General features: G+C 34.7%; 1 protein-coding gene across 1 annotated transcript in view; it reads left to right on the forward strand.

The window, feature by feature from the left end:
- Window positions 1–19,455, forward strand: part of ywhaqa (tyrosine 3-monooxygenase/tryptophan 5-monooxygenase activation protein, theta polypeptide a) — a 21,130-nt gene extending 1,675 nt beyond the window's left edge. The window contains exons 3-7 of the mRNA XM_073852954.1: window positions 2,516–2,528; window positions 12,036–12,159; window positions 16,228–16,391; window positions 17,428–17,523; window positions 18,368–19,455. Of these exons, the coding sequence (XP_073709055.1) occupies window positions 2,516–2,528; window positions 12,036–12,159; window positions 16,228–16,391; window positions 17,428–17,523; window positions 18,368–18,427 (457 nt within the window). The 3' untranslated portion in view covers window positions 18,428–19,455. The remainder of the gene's footprint in view (window positions 1–2,515; window positions 2,529–12,035; window positions 12,160–16,227; window positions 16,392–17,427; window positions 17,524–18,367) is intronic.

Here is a 19,455-nt window from a genome sequence, read left to right on the forward strand (position 1 = left end):
TACTGTTTTTTTAATTTAATATTTTGAATTAGTTTTTAATTTAGTTAATAATTTAATATTATTTTCCCTTTTTAAAAAATATTTAAAATATTATTTGTTTATATCATTGGTGTTTTTTGTATTATTCATATACTCTTATAGTGTTTTTATGTAATATTTTAAATTAGTATTTTTTTCATATTTTATATTTTCAGTTTTCATTTTAAGCTTCATTTTTGTTTTAATATACTTTTGTAGTTTCTTTTTTTACAATTTGTTTTCTCTGTAGCTTAATTTTTTATTTCGGTTATAATTTTAGTACTTTGTTTAAAAATATTTTTATGTTTATAACATTTGTGTTTTTTGTATTTTTTCATATACTCTTATAGTGTTTTTTTATTCATTTGTTTTTTTAATTGTATATTTTCAGTTTTCCTTTTAAATTTTATTTTGTTTCTATGTGCTTTTTTAGTTTTTTATTATTTCTATATAGCTTAATTTTTTATTTAAGTTATAATTGAAAACATTATAAAAATATAAAAAATATTTTTTATGTTTATAACATATCTGTTTTTCATCTTAAAAGAATATATTATTTATTTATTTATTTTGGGTTGCTTTTATTTCAGCTTTAAAATAACACTACTAGCCCATTTACACCAAAGACGAGAACTGTGATGATAATCGCTCTAATTTTTTTGACACTAGGGAAGTCCACACCACAACTAATGATACACAGAGGAACAATATTGCTGAAATCACTTTCAGATTTTACAGCTGATGAGCAATAAAAAAACATTGCGAACCAATCAGAATCCACCAGCCTTTAATGTGTCCAAGCATTTAAAGCAGCAGAAAACGTGTTAAAGTCAGCACTTTTATTAAACAGTGTTATCATCCGTTGTTGTGGATGCTAAAAAAAAAAAAATCTATACTGTTTTTGTTCTGTTCATTTTCAGTAGATGATTTAGTCTACAGTGCCGATAGCTATATTCAGTGTACTTCTAGTTAGGCCATCTATAATATATTCTGCTTCTATTCTAAAAGTCCTGGCTGACCTCAGTGCCATAGTACATATGGAGGATTATATATGCATATACATATTTAGCCTTTAAGGTTTAGCGATGACGAGGAACTGGTTGTGAGCACCAGCATGGATCTGTCACCATTAGCAGTGTCATCAGTGGTGGTACATGACAGACATTGAACCCAGTGGTTATGCTCCCCACCACTTCATTGTATCAGGAATAATTGTATTCATCACAGAATGAGTGCTGTAAAGAGCCATGTCACTTAGAGGGGAAAAGGGCCACATACAGTGTTCTGGTGTATAGCCTGGCACCAAATCACTGTGCTCTTGTTGTAAGAGGCTCTCGTGGAACTATTAGAGGATTGATTCCTCCGAGCAGTGGTGCAGCGAGCAACAACCAAGCCTTCAGCTTCTCACAATCAATATGTATTGCAGGCAGAAGCACAGCACCTTTCTCTCTCTCTCTCTCCTCCCACAGGCAGTGACAGAGAGGTTCTGTGTCATCACTATTGGATTCCCACTGTCACTCCCCTGGTAGCCCAGTCATCTGTTTGACACGCTTATCAAACTTGTTGAAATTCTGCTGCGGCAAAGACAAGACTATTCAAGTCAAGTGTTTGTAAAAGATGCAGTAAATAAGAGCGTTAAAGGAGTAGTTCACTTTTAGAACAAAAATGTACAGATAATGTACTCACCCTGTTGTCATTCAAGATGTTCATGTCTTTCTTTCTTCAGTCGTAAGGAAATTATGTGTTTTGAGTAAAACATTTCAGGATTTCGCTCCATATAATGGACTTCATTGGTGCACCCAAGTTTGAACTTCCAAAATGCAGCTTCTAAACGATCGCAAATAACCGATCGTATCACTAGATTAGACCCTTCTTTCTCGGCTTTAGAGCCCTTTGAAGCTGCATTTAAACTGCATTTTTTGAAGTTTAAACTCCATAGAAGGCCATTATGTGAAGAGAAATCCTGAAATGTTTTCCCCAATTGCTTTACGACTGAAGAAAGAAAGACATGAACATCTTGGATGACAAGAGGGTGAGTACCTTATTTGTAAATTTTTGTTCTGAAAGTGAACTACTCCTTCAAGACTATGGCTGGGTTGTGACACAAATCTCACGATTCAAGTCTGATTCACAAGTTTGCGATTTAAATTCAAATTCTGATTTGATTCGATTCAATATTAATTATTTAGGATATATATCAGGAACAATTATGCCATATTTTCTTATCAAAAAACAAAATCAACTAATGCTGTAAAATATACATGAGAGTCAGTTGGTACGACATTACTATAGGCCTAATAGTGAAGGTTAAATATAACTGATTTGTATACAAATGCTTAAAATATGCTCAGTGAAGTTGAATGGTGGCTGTCTTAAAAATTTGACAGATTTATGTAAACATAAATTAAACATTGAAAAATGGTCAAAATTACAATTAATGTTACTTTGTGCATGTTTAGCTAAATGCTCCACTCTAGAGTTAATTTTTCTAGCTGAATAACGAGTTTATGGTCACCGAATATGTTTTTTCTGAGGTAAATGTGATATGTGACATAGCGCTTTTTTGTGCGGTTGAAACACTGATTGAGCGATTACATGAGACAGGATACGGAGTTCAGTAAGTTGCACTATTTCTTTTCAGATACCTTCGGTTGTTCATTCATGTTTATTTTATGCTGAAACTAGTATTAAAACTGGTATTCTCTTAAACTGAGGAACTATGTGATCTGTCACTCCACATTAGTGTCTAAATGGCATTTATTGTTTGAACACTGTAATAAAATGGGCAGAATTTGAAATTTGAGACTTTGTCATATCAAAAGTAACAAAGCACAAAGCTTTTTATTTGATGAGAGGTGCCCTACAGTGTTCCATTCATTAACTGAAAGCTACACTAATCAATTCTTGGGATTTAAGAATTAATATTGTTTCATAAAGATGAGAATCAATTCAATTCGACAAATCAATGTTTTTACCCAGCCCTAAGTAAGGCAGAGATTGCAAAAACTTAAAATTGATGGACTGACCTTATATTTTTAAGGGATGGAACACCCTAAAATGAAAATTGTTATTATTTATTCATCCTGAAGTATGAAGGCGTTTTATTGCCACGTTACATTTTTTTTTTATAAAATCTAAAATTTTAAGATTAATGACGAAATGTTTCGAGAATAAAATCTAAATGTTTTGAAAATAACGAGAAATAAATTGTAGCAATTAAAGTTATAATATTTTGAGAGTATAGCCTGCGTATATGCAAATGGCCCGAATTGGGAGCACCGGCAGAAGTTGTCAGGCCACAGGAATTTATTTAAATAAATGTGGAATTATTAGCAGAAATCATATCATGTGTTATACTCGCAGAGACAGTATGCTTGGAAATAATATTTCATGTCTTCGAATGCATTCATTAGGCCTTTTTGTAGTGCGCCAGCCACCCAATAATAGCAATAAGCTTTGTGCTTTTGGTACTTTTAATATAAAACAAAGTCTGAGCGTTTAAAAACAGTCAGTTCTATAGCAAAATACAAACGATGTGTTATGCAGTAATGTGTTTTTCACATTCTTTAATGTGCTGGCACAGATCGCTGTATTCATGTGAATCAGTTGTCTTTTCAATTACAATGAGACTTCATTTCATTAAAATATACCCTTTTCTTTGTGAAAATTCCACCACCTTCAGCTAAAACATCTGTGGTGTCCAGTCTTTACTTCCTCACATGTAGGGTTGTCACGATACCAGCTGAAGTATCACGATACCAAGTAGTATCACGATACGTTCAAACGATTCTTTCAAAGCAGCTGAATCCTTCTGGAGTGAATCAAATGACTCGTTTTTACGAATGACTTAGTAAATCAGTGATTCGCCCAAACCAACTCGGATTCGGATTTGAACACAGAAACGAAACAAACACAGCACTTAACTCTTGATCGTGTCAAATTGCTGAACTATCAGGAGCATTTTTGCTAGCATATATTGAAATTTCCAAGTTAGCAGCCGGTATATTAAAACGTATTCATTTATAATTTGAATATATAAATGATGATTGATAAGAACAAAGTGCAAAGCCGCTATGTTCATGAATGGAATTGCATTCGTGATCGCAAAGATGCTTCCAGAAACAATTATTACACCTGTTCTAAAAGTGGGCAAATGAATAGAAATACGAAAATACTTTCTTGTAAAATATTTTGATGTAAATAATTGATTCTTGAGCTGCTATTTTAAATAACATCAGACGGTCTGAATCAGACCCTCTCTTCTGATAAACTGCAGCGTGAACAAAGACGTGCGCGTGCAGCTTCTCATTTCAAACTGAACTGAAGCGTCGTGAAACACTGAATACCACATAAAGCGTATACACAGACTGTACTACATAACGCACAGCAAAAGACCTTTTGGTAATCAACTTGTAATGTTTCTGCTGGCGTGCATGTTCAAGTGAACGTTTTAAACAGTGTTCCGGCCGTGCATACAACATATTTTACGGTGCTACCGTATGTACGGTACTACCGTTTCAAAAATGCAATAGCACCGCGGGTATTTTTAAGCTTTATTATCGCGATACTACCGTAGTACCGGTATACCGTGCAACCCTACTCGCATGTATTTAATTTAAAACATTCCAACTCCAACTCATTAACATAAGTTATATTGTTGTCTTTTCTAAAGGTTTATAATTGACTATTCACAAGCTGTTTTATTCACGGTACAATGAAGTAAATGATTAGAAATAATATTTAACGTCTTCCATTCATTATTTGTAGCGTGCCAGCCATCCAGTAAGCTCAATAATTTTGTGCTTTGTTTCTTTTAATATAACAAAGCTCAGCTTTTAAATTCTGTCAGTTTTATCACAAAATACAAATTATAAATGTGTTTTTCCTCTTTAATTCAAGTTTATAGCTTGATATAAACATTAAGGAACAACAGAAGGAATTTATAAAAACAGTATAGCCTAATTTAATAAAAAAAAATGTCTCATTGTAATCGGAAAGATGATTGATTCACATGACGCTTAAACTGAGTCGAATACAGCGATCTGTCACTCCACATTAAAGACTTCTATTAAATTAATAATTAGTTAATTAATTAATTAATTCTCATAATTTTGACTTTCTCTAAACATTTAGACTTTATTCTCAAAACTTTATTCTTGACATTTTGACTTCTTTGAATTCTCAGAATGTTGAATTTATTGTCGAAATATTTCAATATGGTAATCTCCGATTTTTTTAAAATATATATTTTTTTAACGTGGCACTAAAACGCTGTCGTACAATTGTCACTCTAAAACGGCATGATTCTTTTCTTCGTTGGAACACAGGAAGATATTCTGATAATGTCTTAATGCAAAATATCTCCTTAATATTCAGCCAGTCACACAGGTTTGAAACAACATGAGGGTGAAAAACGTATGTCAAAATATCTATTTTAGGGTGACCAAACTTTAAAATGCTTTGTCATTTTGTTAGATAAAAGATTTCTGGTCTGTTGCGGGTTATTATCATAAACTAATGTTCTAAACTAAAAACAGTATTTGTTACTTGAAATCAGCTTTAACTGAAATAAAATATATAAATAACTAAAACTACATCTGAAATGGTTGCATTTCCCTACTTTACAAATATAGAAATAAGAGATACATAAGGATTTTGAAATGAGAGATATTTCAAAAGTGAAATGCAATGGAATAAATCATGGGTTATTGTTGATTATATCAGGTGACCACATCACAAGAGCTCAGTGTATGTTGTCTTTCATATTGCGAGGGCAGAACAATAAAAAAAGCTTGCAACAGAGCATTTGGTGAGTCTAAAAGATAAGAAGTTCTTGTTCATTAGAAAACTGAGCGTTACATTAATTTGCTGACAGATGAAAGTATGGCATCTTGGAAAATGTCTTCTGTGACTTTTTGACTTATTTTTGACATAAAGGTCAGCAGCTTTCTCTGTCATGAAGGGTTTTGCTGATCATTTGAGCTCTCTGGTGGACCTCCAGCTCACATTACCTGCATCTTTCTCTCACGGTTAATAAAGGAGCTTTTATGGTTGTCACATGTTGCAGATAGAAAATATTTGTGGTTGGAAACAAGTGACCTCAGCTACTAATACTAGCTGCTAAGACAGTTTCCGTGGCAATGCGTCACCTCGCAGTTGACGGTTGTAGTGTGCTCTGTTTTTTTAATAGTGCAGTTTGTTTCAGGATTGTGTCAAGCTAATCCGTCTGCTAGAGGGGTATCCTTAACATGAGGGGCCCATCCTGGAACGGCGAGTGATTGTGTGCACGCATATAGTAGGGTACATATAATGTTGCACAAGGTGGCAGGAAACGTACGTGCTCATCATCATGCCAGCCCCTGTTTTCTCTGCATCTCTTTATGCTGAAGAAAAGGGGGGAGGGAGGGCTTTAAAAGAGCTGGTTTCCTGTCAGACAAAGAAAGGAGAGTGCGTGAAGACAGGAAGGTCACAGGCTGATGACACACAAGGAGGATATCCATTGGAGTGTAGTTTAAAGGGTATGACTCTATGAAACCTCTTATTGTCTGAAAAGTGACTACCAAGAGGTAAAGGTTTGATTGTTAGCATGGGCTGCTTTGCCACTGATGGTAGATTATGTAACTACATAGGGCTGGGCGATTAATCGAAAAGTAATCGAAATCGACATTCAGAACCTATAATCGATCAAATTTTTCCAGGTCAATTATTTCAATTACTTTCCCTTTAAAAACATTACTGCGTGTGGAGTCAGGTGACCCCGCTCCGTTACGTTAGGTTATTTCTCCGACATGTCGATGGAGAGCTTAAGCAGTATTTATACAGTAAAAAGTATTTACAGGATATACAAGAGTAATTTTATTTAGAAGAGATACTGCTTATTTTCTACTTTTAATATTTATTATTATTTTATAAATAATTTATTTTGTTTCCAAAAGTGCAAGTTATTTATTTTCACTAATTTAAGAAAAATGTGACTTTTCATTTTAAGCAATGTGTGCTTTAATTTCAGTTGTTCAACACTGATGTTCAATAAATAATCATAGATAGTAGATAGTGTGTGTGCACCCTTCATTCAAAAATCTCTCACTTGTAATATGTGAGCATATTTACTGTACAAAACTTGTCAGTGAACTATGAGGGCAAAAAAATAAATATTATTTAAATATAATTAAATATAATTTTATTAATGAATAAAATAATCGTTCATTAATCGTAATCGGGTTAAAATGTTCAATTAATAGAGATTTTGATTTTAGGCCAAATCGCCCAGCCCTATAACTACACCATGTGACTGCAAATGAGTGACTGCCATTCAAAACTACCTATCTGTAGGGCTGTCATAATTGCTTGATTGCATTTTACCTGTGTCGAGTAACTGGCAAAATACAGAAGTGGCGCTTTCCACCGACAAAAACCATGAAACGCATTATTAGACAGTTTTTTTCAAGGCTGCATGATATATTAAACCTATTTAAAATCATAAAGCATAATGTTATTGTGAATTCACAAATGGTCTGATTAAATTAAATATATTAATATATGAGCTAAATTATTTGCACATATGTAGGTTATGTGCGTGCGTCTCAGAGCAGCACAGTTTATGGTAAATGCTGCTCCGCACAAACTGTTATTATTTACATGTGTGGAGTGTCTCAGACTCCATCTCTGCATATTATAATGTTCATCTGAGAATGCAACATCTGCAATTTCACTAGATTCAGAAGGTAAATCTTTTTGGCGCCCTCTGCAGTCATTTGTTATAATGCGCAATCTACATTAGCTTCATGTATTTTACCAGTTTTGTTCAATCAAACCCATGTAAATACTTTGGTACTTAATTTGCATAAATTATTATTGCCTCATTGCTATACATATTTTATTCATTTTTAAGGCTATTTTTTGCTTAGGTCTATTTTTGTTACAAAAAATTATAATTATCCGATTAATCGACAGAATAATCGACAGATTACTCGATGACCAAAATAATCGTTAGTGACAGCCCTATGTGTATCAGTGTTGTTAGTGCAAACTATTAAAAATAATAATTATTACCAAAATAAATCTAAAATATAAATATTAGATGGTAATGCATTTTTTTAAATTAAATTTTAAATGTCTTGGCAACTGATAGTAATAAATGTATTACCATTATTTACAAATTATTAAAACTACTGAATTTAAAATATTCAGAAATATAGAATACAAATAATGCTAAAATAATACTAAAATAAAATGTTTTGAAAAAGACTGGGGCCGTTTTATATTTTGTGTTTTAATGTGAATTGTGTGTCGTAGTTGCTAAAAAAAAAAAAGTTTGCTGGTTCAAGCCCTACAAATAACAAGCACATGACCTTTCACCATTTTGCCCTTGAAAGCACTTAACCTCAGGAAATCACTACCTGCTTGTTTGTTTGCTGTTATTCAACTTTGTACAGTCATACGCAGATTAAATGCTAGTTTTACCATTACTTCCACAGATTGATACACCAAAACCTCTTAGACTATACTTTGCAGGGGACACAATCTCTTTTCTTTCTTTAGCTGGACTAAAGTTTATTCTACATCATCATAAATTTTCTGCTGTCATTATCAAATCCTGTTCCACTTCCTTTTCATGAGGTGGTACTAGCTGGGCCACTGGATGGTACACAGGAAAGTGATCCTTGGCTTCATAGACATTAGAGCTGTGCTGATTATCTGTGAAACTGATTAATGTGTAGAGTTGGGTTAAATGTCATGCTTGCTTTTCTGGCATTTAGCATTTAAACTTTAGATGCTGTTAACAGCAGGCAGTGAACACTGATATTTAAACAACTTTCATTAGGAGATAGAAAATGACAGTGCATTACTTTCTTGTTTTATCCTCCCTAATGTTACATAAATCTTTTTTTGGGTCCCTGTGAGACTTTCCCTTTGATGCCTAACTGCTGGAATGAACTGATGGGATCATGTCACGATATCTGAATGTGTCTGCATAAAACATATACTACTGTTCAAAAGTTCAGCAAGAATTATTGACTGATTGGGAAGACCAAACCGTAAGTCATAGAGAATTGAAACTTGGAGGAATAGTAGTGCTTACACCGTCTACAGCGTCACCAAGGTGCATGGGGGCGCTACAACGATCAAAAGTATGAAATTGCTCATAACTCTTAAACCATTCTGAGCAGACTCAAGTGTCTTATGTCGTCAGAATTCTTTGTTCACGCCGGACAAAATGCATTCCTCAGATTTGTCCGTCACCCTACCGAAATTTTAGAGTATTTAATTTTTTGAAAAACCTACTTTTGCGAAGTAGTCCAATTGGAACTAAAACAAGTGCAGGAAGATTCTCTAGGGAGTAAATCTCAATGATTATCAAAAAAAGTTGAATTTTCGTTGCAAAGGGACACCCAAAACATTCGAAAGGGGCAGGGCTGTCTTTACCAAAATGACTATAGCTTTTGAACTGAGTGAGATATCTTCCCCAAACTCACAATGCATATGTAAGACCTGAATCTGAGGTCACGTTAAAAAAGTTGCAGAGCTTGGCCACTTGGTCGCGCTTTAAGAGGGGAAAAAAAACTGAAAACGGCCATAACTACGCAACTGTTTGTCCTAGCGATGTGAAAATTGGTACGCACACTCTTGGTCCAAAGTGCAACAAGCGTCTATAAGGAAATTAGCATATTTTAAAAAACATGGCCGCCATAGGCTGATGAACTTTGAGCACCTATTAGCCAAGGTTAACTAACCAAGGTTGATCGAACGAAAATGACTGTTTGACTCAGCCCTAAAGGTCTGTGGGAAATTTGAAAGAAATCGGCCACTGGGGGGCGATATCCCATTTTTCAAGGGTGTAAACAATTGTATATTGTGCTGTTTTTCACACATACGCATTGTATTCTTATCATACAATAGACCTCCTCATTCTGAACTACTTTGCCTCTAGAACCACTGCTGTCAATCAAACCATTTCTTAAATGATTGTGAAAATGTAAAACCTACTTTTGTGAAATAGTCCTATGATTTTTGCTCAATCTGGAAAAAAAACCCTTTGCAGTGCAATTCTCTGGACTCTCTAGGGGCCTGTCCAAACTCAAATGTCTATAAAGCCTAAACGAAAACTATGAATTTCACGAAACTTGGTGAGCACATGTAACAGGCAATTCTAAACAAGCATGCAAAGTTTTAGGGAGATCGGGCCACAGCTGGCGCTATAACAGTCATAAATGTAAAAAAAATAAAAAAATATTTCTATGGTAAATGACCTGGATTAGCCAAATGTTGTTGTTTTTTTATAAATTTATATATGAACTTTATATTCATCAAAGAATCCTGGAAAAATGTATCACTGTTTTTACAAAACCTTTATGCAGATGTTCATGTCTTTCTTTCTTCAGTCGTAAATAAATTGAGTTTTTTGAGGAAAATATTTTAAACAATCCCAAATGCAGTTGTAAATCATTCCAGCCGAGGAAGAAGAGTCTTATCTAGCGAAACAATCGTTTTTTTTAACCTCAAACACTCGTCTTGCCTTGCTCTGCCTGAACTCTGTTTTTTCCGGTTCAAGACAGTTAGGGTATGTTGAAAAACTCCCATATCATTTTCTCCTCCAACTTCGAAATTGGTCTACATCGCTGTTTTACCTTTTTTGTAAAGGGTGTTTGATCTTCTTTTCATGTTCACTTTGCAAACACTTAAGTTTTGAAGTTGATGGAGAAAATAAGATGCAAGTTTTTTCGACATACCCTAACTGTCTTAAACTGGAAAAAACAGAGTTCAGGCAGAGCAAGACAAGACGAGCATTTGAGGTTAAAAAGTATATAAATTGTAATTAAAAAAAATGATTGTTTCGCTAGGTAAGACCCTTCTTCCTTGTCTGGGACCGTTTACAACCGCATTTAGGTTTATTTGAAGCCACAATAAACTACATTTTGAAAGTTCAAACTCAGGGTATGGAGAGAAATCCTGAAATGTTTTCCTTAAAAAAAAAAAAAAAAAAAAAAATTCTTTACGACTAAAGAAAGACAGGCATGAACATCTTGAATGACAAGGGGGTGAGTACATTATCTGTAAATTTTTGTTCTGGAAGTGAACTTCTCCTTTAAGAGACACTCTAATACTATGTCTCTAGGTTCAGAATACAGTAGCTGTCTGGTTTACGCAAGACTGTCTGCATGTGGTTTGTTTTTTTCTGTTCCATAACACCCAAGGTCACCTTTATTCCATCAGTGTTTAGTTACCACATGTTTACATGCTTTATGCTTGGTAAAAACCTGGAAGAAATCTAAAACGTGTTACGGTTTCTTCAGTATACATAATGTTTCATTTTTATTGGCTCAGTGTTGACAGTTGCTTTTATGTTCTGACACGTCCATGTCTGTTGTCATGAGGGGTGTGTGTTGCAGTGCTCAGACGTGCTGTTAAATCGGGCATTAGGAGGCACATGTGATGTGGCTGCTGCTCTGACTGCAATCGCAGGGTCATGTGGGGCCATGCCTGCCCTCTTTAGATTAAATGCATTGATGTCATTTTTCATGTGACGGTTAGGTTTTCTTCTCTTTTTAGTTTCCTCTTTTATTTTTGCTCTTTTCCTTTCTTTTGTTTTTTTCTTTCACAGTATGCAGTTGGTACAACAGATCTAAAATGAAAATGACAGGCTGAGCGTTGAAAGGGCTGGGCTGTCACACAGGAAGTTTGCACCGTTCTGTGCTTTTCAGTTGTTTATTTGTGTTTGCATGGTTTGTCTAACAGCCCTGCTGAACCACCAACGCCCAGAATGTGGTAAACTGGGGAAGATGCTGAATATCAGTCAGTGTAGTAGCTTTAAACTGCAGTGGAAGATAATTTGGGTTCTTAGTATAAAGTACAAAAAACTGTGCGTACTTTTTCAGTTAATATTTAATGTTTATAATCCCTTAATACTGCAGCCGCTTCCACCTTAATTAATTGCTTCTGTTGTAACAGTTTAATGGTAGACAAAGAAGCTCTCTCTTATCTGTCTATCCTTACGCTTCCTCTCTCCCCACCCTTAGGGACTGCTAGGCAAATATTTGATCAAGAACTCGACAAATGCTGAGAGCAAAGTCTTCTATTTAAAGATGAAGGGTGACTACTTCAGATATCTTGCAGAGGTTGCCTCAGGAGATGACAGGAAGGGTAAGTGTCTTACTGGATCTCTGCTATAAATAAAAGAAATGTATATCAATGTTGTTTTTCTCATATTTAAGCACAAATGTTTTCATCTCAGATGTGAATTACATAAATTTGGTATTTAGACCTCGACAGTGCTGCATCTTGTGCTTTGCTCTGGGCCAAATTGGATTTGGATTTCAAGTTCAGGATGAATGAGTCTGGGTTCTGTGCCGAGTATTTAGCTGCCTTGGGGCATCTTCTGCACCCTTCTTGAGTCAGCTGCTTGTCCTTCTGGGAGACAGTCTTCTGGGGCCTTTATTTCCCTTCTGGCAGGCTACAGAACAGGGGCAGTCATGGAGAACCAGTTCTGTTCAATATGCCTATACATTGCTAAGCATCTAAAGCTGGAGGATATTTCACCATCTTGACCTTTAGTCAAAGACCTTAAGGGTTTATGATTTCTGTTTTAAAATGAGTGCCTGTTTCAGATGTTTTGAGATTTCACCAAGACATTTTCTATAAGTGATAATGCTTATACCATTATACATTTTTTATATTAGATATATTTTTAGAAAAGTCTGTACTGCTCACCAAGCTTGCATTTATTTGATCTAAAGTACAGCAAAAGTAGTACAATTCTGAAATATTTTTACTATTTAAAATAACTTTTCAATTTGAATATATTTGAAAATGTAATTTATTCCTGTGTTAGAAGCTTAATTTTATTACTCAGTCATTACTCCAGTTTTCAGTGTCACATGATCCTTCAGAAATCATTCTAATATGCTGATTTGCTGTTCAAGAAACATTTATTATTATGCTGAAAACATCTGAATAGATTTTAGAGTTCAGAAGAACAGCATTTATCTGAAACGGAAATCTTTTGTAACATTATAAATGTCTTTATTATGAATTTTGATCAATTTAAAGCATCCTTGCTAAATAAAAGTATTAATTTCTTTAATTTCATTCCCAAGACAAATAAGTGTATAATGTTACAAAAGCTTTTTATTTCAGATAAATGCTGATCTTTGGCTCTTTCTATTCATCAAAGAATCCCGAAGAAAATCTACTCAACTTTTTTAAATATTGATCATAATAATAATAATAATAATAATAATAATAAATGTTTCTTGAACAGCAAATCAGCATATTCGAATGATTTCTGAAGGATCACGTGACACTGAAGACTGGAGTAATGATGCTGAAAATTTAGCTTTCATCACAGGAATAAATTACATTTTAAAATATATTCAAATGGAAAACAGTTTTATTAAAATGGTAAAATATTATAAAATTTTACTCTTTTTGCTGTACCTTGAATCAGATAAATGCAGGCTTGGTGAACAGAAGACACTTATTTAAAATACATAAAAATTATACTGTTCAAAAACGTTTGACTAGTGGTGTATTTATATATATATACTCAACTGACATCATATTTTTTAGTTAGTTTTTGATACAACCAGATAATATGCAGATATATACAAACAGTATACAGTGCACAGCATAAATGAGTACACCCCCTCTAAAACTTAACAAATTGAGCAATTACTCTTCACTTAAAAGACATATTAGGATTCTTTGGAGATATAATGTTCCAACAGGCCTGCTTGATCAATTACCAAAGAAGAATGTCAAAATTATTTAGCAAATTAAGATTTTCCTGTCAAAGTGATAAAATGTTGTGTTGCAAAAATGAGTACACCCTCCTGAAAGTTACTAAATAAAACTAAAAAAAGAAAACAAAAGTGTAGGTTTAAAGCCATTTTTGATCAACCGGTAAGTATACTGAACCAAAACTTTAAAAGACAAGTAATTTCCTGACAATTAAAGGCGATTTATAGCCTACTAAATCATACACAGACTTAATTCTGTCAACAATGAAACCACTTGGGCGAGAACTGCCAGGTGACTTATTTCTTAGCAGAAAAGAGAACAGTGGTACAAGAGGAATACCAAATTATTGTTTTAAGTGTGAAAATATAGCAGAAGTAGCACTCACATTCAAAAACAATGGACTTGTGACAAGGCTCCTGAAATAACCAGGTCTTCACTTTAAGTTTTCATTTAATGATGAGTGAATTTTTGCTACAAAATGAGGCGGAGAAATACCATGTAAGAGTATCAGAGCCGGCAAAAGCTATGAAAAGAGTGACACTTTATCTCACAGAGTACGAAGCAGCCTGCAGAAGTGACATGCATGGTTATTGTCACCACTAGAATTACCTACTGTAGCCAAAGCACAGTAAACTCAACTCATTTAACCTCTTCCAAGGCCCATATTAACAAAATATAGACTTCTGGGAATCCATACTCTGGTGTCAAGGGACCAAGTCAATCATTTCGGATCCAAAAGCATCCAAAATGTTCTGGTGTTGCTACAGGAGGAGTACAGCGAGAAGTGCCTGGTATCTACAGTGACGTTCAGTGGTAGTAAAGCTCTTCTACAGGGATGTATGAGTGCTGAAGGTGTGAGGGAGCTGTGCTTTATCAATGCTGTCATGAATTCACACACTACTGTGTGATGGAATACAAAAAACTGAAACTGCAGATGCTACCCTCCCCTCATTCCCTGCATTATTGGGCATTTTTTTCAGCATGACAATGAGGATATTTATTCTCCCAAGGTGAAAATCCTTCAGTGGACATGTATTTCACTCAGTATTAACACTCTTGAGCAGCTGTGGGGGATTCTGTAGAGACGAGCTGAGCGTTCTCCCCATTAAAGACCAGGGCATTTAAGGAGGTCGTCCTCCAGGAGTTAAACAGGACAGATGTGAAACTTTGCCATGAACTTGTACACTCAGTGCCAAGAAGGGTCAGAGCAGTATACTTAATGTTCTGGATGACATATTAAGTACTAGAATATTATACATTTGCTGAATTACATATAGGGTGTACTCATTTGTACAATCCATTATTTAAACAAAATTGGCTAATTTACTTATATTACAGGAAATATTGGCATATATTTTGTTGTTTTTATTAAGTATATGTTTAATACATTTAAATATTGCCATCTTTCCATGAATTATATTAGTGATCATTAAGAAAATACATCTTTTATATATATTAAGAGGGGGTGTACTCATTTATGCTGTGCACTGTATATCAGCATAGGTAGTAGGACTTTTAAGTATTGTCTTGGACAAAGGGAACCTTGTTGGAGTCAGATAAGTATAGGGCTAGTTCACCCAAAAATGAAAATTCTGTCATTACTCACTCACCCTTATGCCATTCAACACCTGTAAGACCTTCATCTTCGGAACACAAATTAAGATATTTTTGATTAAATCCGAGAGCTTTCTGACCCTGCAAAGGCAGCAATGCAACTGACACGTTCAAGGCCCAGAAAGGTAGTAAGGACATTGCTAAAGTAGTCCATGTGACATCAGTGGTTCAACCGTAAAGTTATGAAGCTTCAAGAATACTTTTTGTGTGCAAAGAAAACAAAAATAACAACTTTGTTCAACAATTTCTTTTCTTCCATGTCAGTCTTCCCCACACGTTCATGAGAGGTCCACGACACACAACATAGTTGATCATCTGTATATTCTGTCGAAATCTTTAGACATGTTTACGAAAACTGTTTTATGTACAGATTAAACGGTTATCATCAATAACTGCTTGTAAACAAGACACAGCACATCCAGGTTTGATGTTAAAATGCCGGCTCCTGTGTCAGCAGCACCACATGCATGCGTTGTGTACTCTTGTGTCACATGAGCTATTTTATCGATGTCCTTACTACCTTTTTGGGCTTAAAACATGTCAGTAACGTTGCTGTCTATGCAGGGTCAAAAAGCTCTCGGATTTCATCAAAAATATGTCAATTTGTTTTCCAGAGATGAACGAAGGTCTTACAGGTTTGGATCAATGTGAGGGTGTGTAATTATTGACAGAATTTTCCTTTTTGGGTGAACTATCCCTTTAAGAACCTCTAAACTAAAGCCAACCAGTAAAATGATTGATATGTTTACATTCCTAGAGCTATGTTTAAACAAACCACTGACTCATTGCTACTAGTTATAATTTTACCAATCACTAATAATGCGTCATAACTTCTTTTTTGTGTGTGTGTCACTACAGAAACGATAACCAACTCTCAAGGCGCCTACCAGGATGCGTTCGACATCAGTAAGAAGGAGATGCAGCCCACACACCCCATCCGTCTGGGACTGGCTCTCAACTTCTCCGTCTTCTACTATGAGATCCTCAACTCTCCCGAGCAGGCTTGCGCTCTGGCCAAACAAGTAGGTCTTTAGATGACACCACTCTGTTGCTATTTATTTAATATGTCAGTTTAATTACTGTACACATTGCTGTCTTTGACATGGTATCACATGCCTTAAAGGGAAAGGTCAACCAAAAATAAAAAATGATGTAATTCCATACCCATAAGGCTTTGGTTTCATCTTTGAAATGCAAATCAACATATTTTTAAATAACTGTCCCTCCAGGTAGCCAAAACTCGTTTCTGGAGGGCCGGTGTCCTGCAGAGTTTAGCTCCAACTTGCCTCAACACACCTGCCTGGAAGTTACTAACATGCCTAGTAAGACCTTGATCAGCTGGTTCGGGTGTGTTTAATTAGGGTTGGAACGGAACTCTGGAGGATACTGGCCCTCCAGGACCAAGTTTGGAGACCCCTGTCCTAAAAGATGATAAAGGCGTCATAAAATGAATCCATATCAGTCACTTGGTTTAATCCAAGTCCTATGAATAGATTCAATCACTTGATATGTTGAACAGATTTTACGGCTTTTATTTACATCTAAACATCGATCGACACGGATATAGAGCACATAACATTCATCATATAAAGTGATTGTACCATTATGAGAAACAGAAAGCTCTCAGGTTTCATTAAAATACCTGAAATTATGTTTCAAAGATTAAATCTTATGGGTTTGGAATGGCATGAGGGTGAGTAAATGATGACAGAAACTTCGACCAATAATATGAGTTTGAGGAGGGACTACCTGTAAAAAGCTGTTCAGCAGGGATTTTCCAAGTTTTTCTCGAAACAATAGAAGATAAGGTTGGGGCTCATTGTTTTCATTCTTTTAGGTGCTGGTAATGGTGTGAAGTACTCACATCTTTAACTCAACTTTAATTAGACCTTTAGCTCAATAAAGGGAAATTCCTATGGAAATTTGACCCACTTGTCCTTCTGGATTTGTAGCTTTTCCTCAAGCTTTGAATTTCACCAGACACATGGTTCGCATACTAGGGGCTTGCCTTGTGTGGTTCTTCACATACTTTAACTTATTGTGGCCTTGTGCTTGCAGGCCTTTGATGAAGCCATTGCAGAGCTGGATACACTGAATGAAGACTCGTACAAAGACAGCACACTTATCATGCAGCTGCTTAGAGACAACCTCACAGTAAGTTACAAAGAAGGTCATCCTGACCTACAGAAAACTAAAAATAATCTTTGTGTTTATATTACAATCATTTGCACTACCAGTCAAAAGTTTTTGTTTTAATGTTTTTTTAAAGAAGTGTCTTCTGCTCACCAAGCCTGTTTATTTAATTCAAAGTACAGCAAAAACGGTAAAATTATGAAATATTTTACTATTTTAATTAACTGTTTTTTTTTTATTTGAATATATATTTTGAAATGTAATTTATTCCTGTAATTTCAAAGCTGAATTTGTAACATCATTACTCCAGTCACATGATCCTTCAGAAATCATTCTAATATTCTGATTTGCTGCTCCAAAAACATTTATTATTATTAAGTATGTTTAAAACAGCTGAGTAGATTTTTTTTCAGGGTTCTTTGTTGAATAGAAAATTCAGAAGAACAGCATTTATCTAAAATAAAAATCTTTTGTAAAATTATAAATATCATCACTTTTGATCAATTTAAAGTATCCTTGCTAAATAAAAGCAATCATTTCTTATCGTGTATAATGTTGGTATAGTGTATAATGTTACAAAAGCTTTTTATTTCAGATAAATGCTGATCTTTTGGATCTTTCTATTCACCAAAGAATAGAAAAAATAGCTTTGGTCATAAGAATAAATTACATTTTAAAATATATTTAATAAAAATAAAAATATTTAAACTTTTTACTGTTTTTGCTGTGCTTTGGATTAAATAAATGCAGGCTTGGTGAGCAAAAGAGACTTCTTTAAAAACATTAAAAATCTTACTGTTCAAAAACTTTTGACTGGTAGTGTATATTGACAATTCAAAATATAATTTTTTTTTTTTTTAATTAGTTATGGACCTCTGACAACGCTGCAGATGAGGGTGAAGGAGGAGAAGGAGGAGAGAACTAAACCCCCACATCTGTCCACAAACAAAAGAAAATGAATCCTGGAAAAAGACAACTTTTTACACTTCTTCATTCCTTATTGTTTCACTTATGATTATTCTAGCCATGTAAGCCCATGATCATTACCAATGAGCTGTCAGTGTGGGAATTCCAATCAGTTTTGTTTTTTTTCTCTCTCTGTTTTCCACCACCTGGCTTGTGGTTGTAATGAAAGTAAATATTAAGTTAAAGTAACATTTCCACTCCTCAGTTTTGTGTTTTTGTCCGTTGGCCTTCTATATGTGCAGTGTCTGCTGTAGAAAAGTATTAGCCTCACATAAAATCAATTGTCCTTTAATTGTGACAAAGCGACTAGTGTGTATAATTCTGGTGAACTGAAACATTGGAAGTGTCGGTCACAAAATGCAAAGCGTTTTTGCCTCAAGCATGGCTAGTTCCTGTCCTGCTATATATCACCTTCCATTATACGTCTCTCTAGAGAGATCAACATACACTTGAATGAGATAAATGTCTTGTTGACTGTCATAGTGTTGGCTTAAAATGGGCCTGTGCTTTAGTATTGATTGCAGGAAGGCTGTTGTCTGATGTTCCAAGTCAGCTAGCTTTGCTCAGCCAAGTATGCACTTTTCATAGACCATTTGAATCATGTCCTCATCATGAAGGTCACGAAACAGTCCTGCCTGGTTATGGTTTTCACTATAATGTGTTACCTTTCAATGGCTTGTGATGACAAAAAAAAAAAAAAAAAAAGATGAAAAAAAAAAAAATCATGCATGCCCATTTTTCAATATACACTGGAATGGGAACCAATACTGCATACTTGTTCCACAGTTTGGTTAAGTACTTTTCATTGCAGGTTTATGCACATGTTGAGAGGATGTTTGATTTGTCAAGTGATGTCAATAGTTATATGGACCACTTGTGTTTTTGCTAATCATTGACTGTAGTCCCCCCCCAAAGCCTTGTGAAAATGTACAAGCCCTACATAACAGCTATGTAACCTGAATTAAAATGACCATTTTATAAACCATA

Source organism: Garra rufa, chromosome 13, assembly GCF_049309525.1.
Source record: "Garra rufa chromosome 13, GarRuf1.0, whole genome shotgun sequence".
In the NCBI taxonomy this organism is placed as follows: Eukaryota; Metazoa; Chordata; class Actinopteri; order Cypriniformes; family Cyprinidae; genus Garra; species Garra rufa.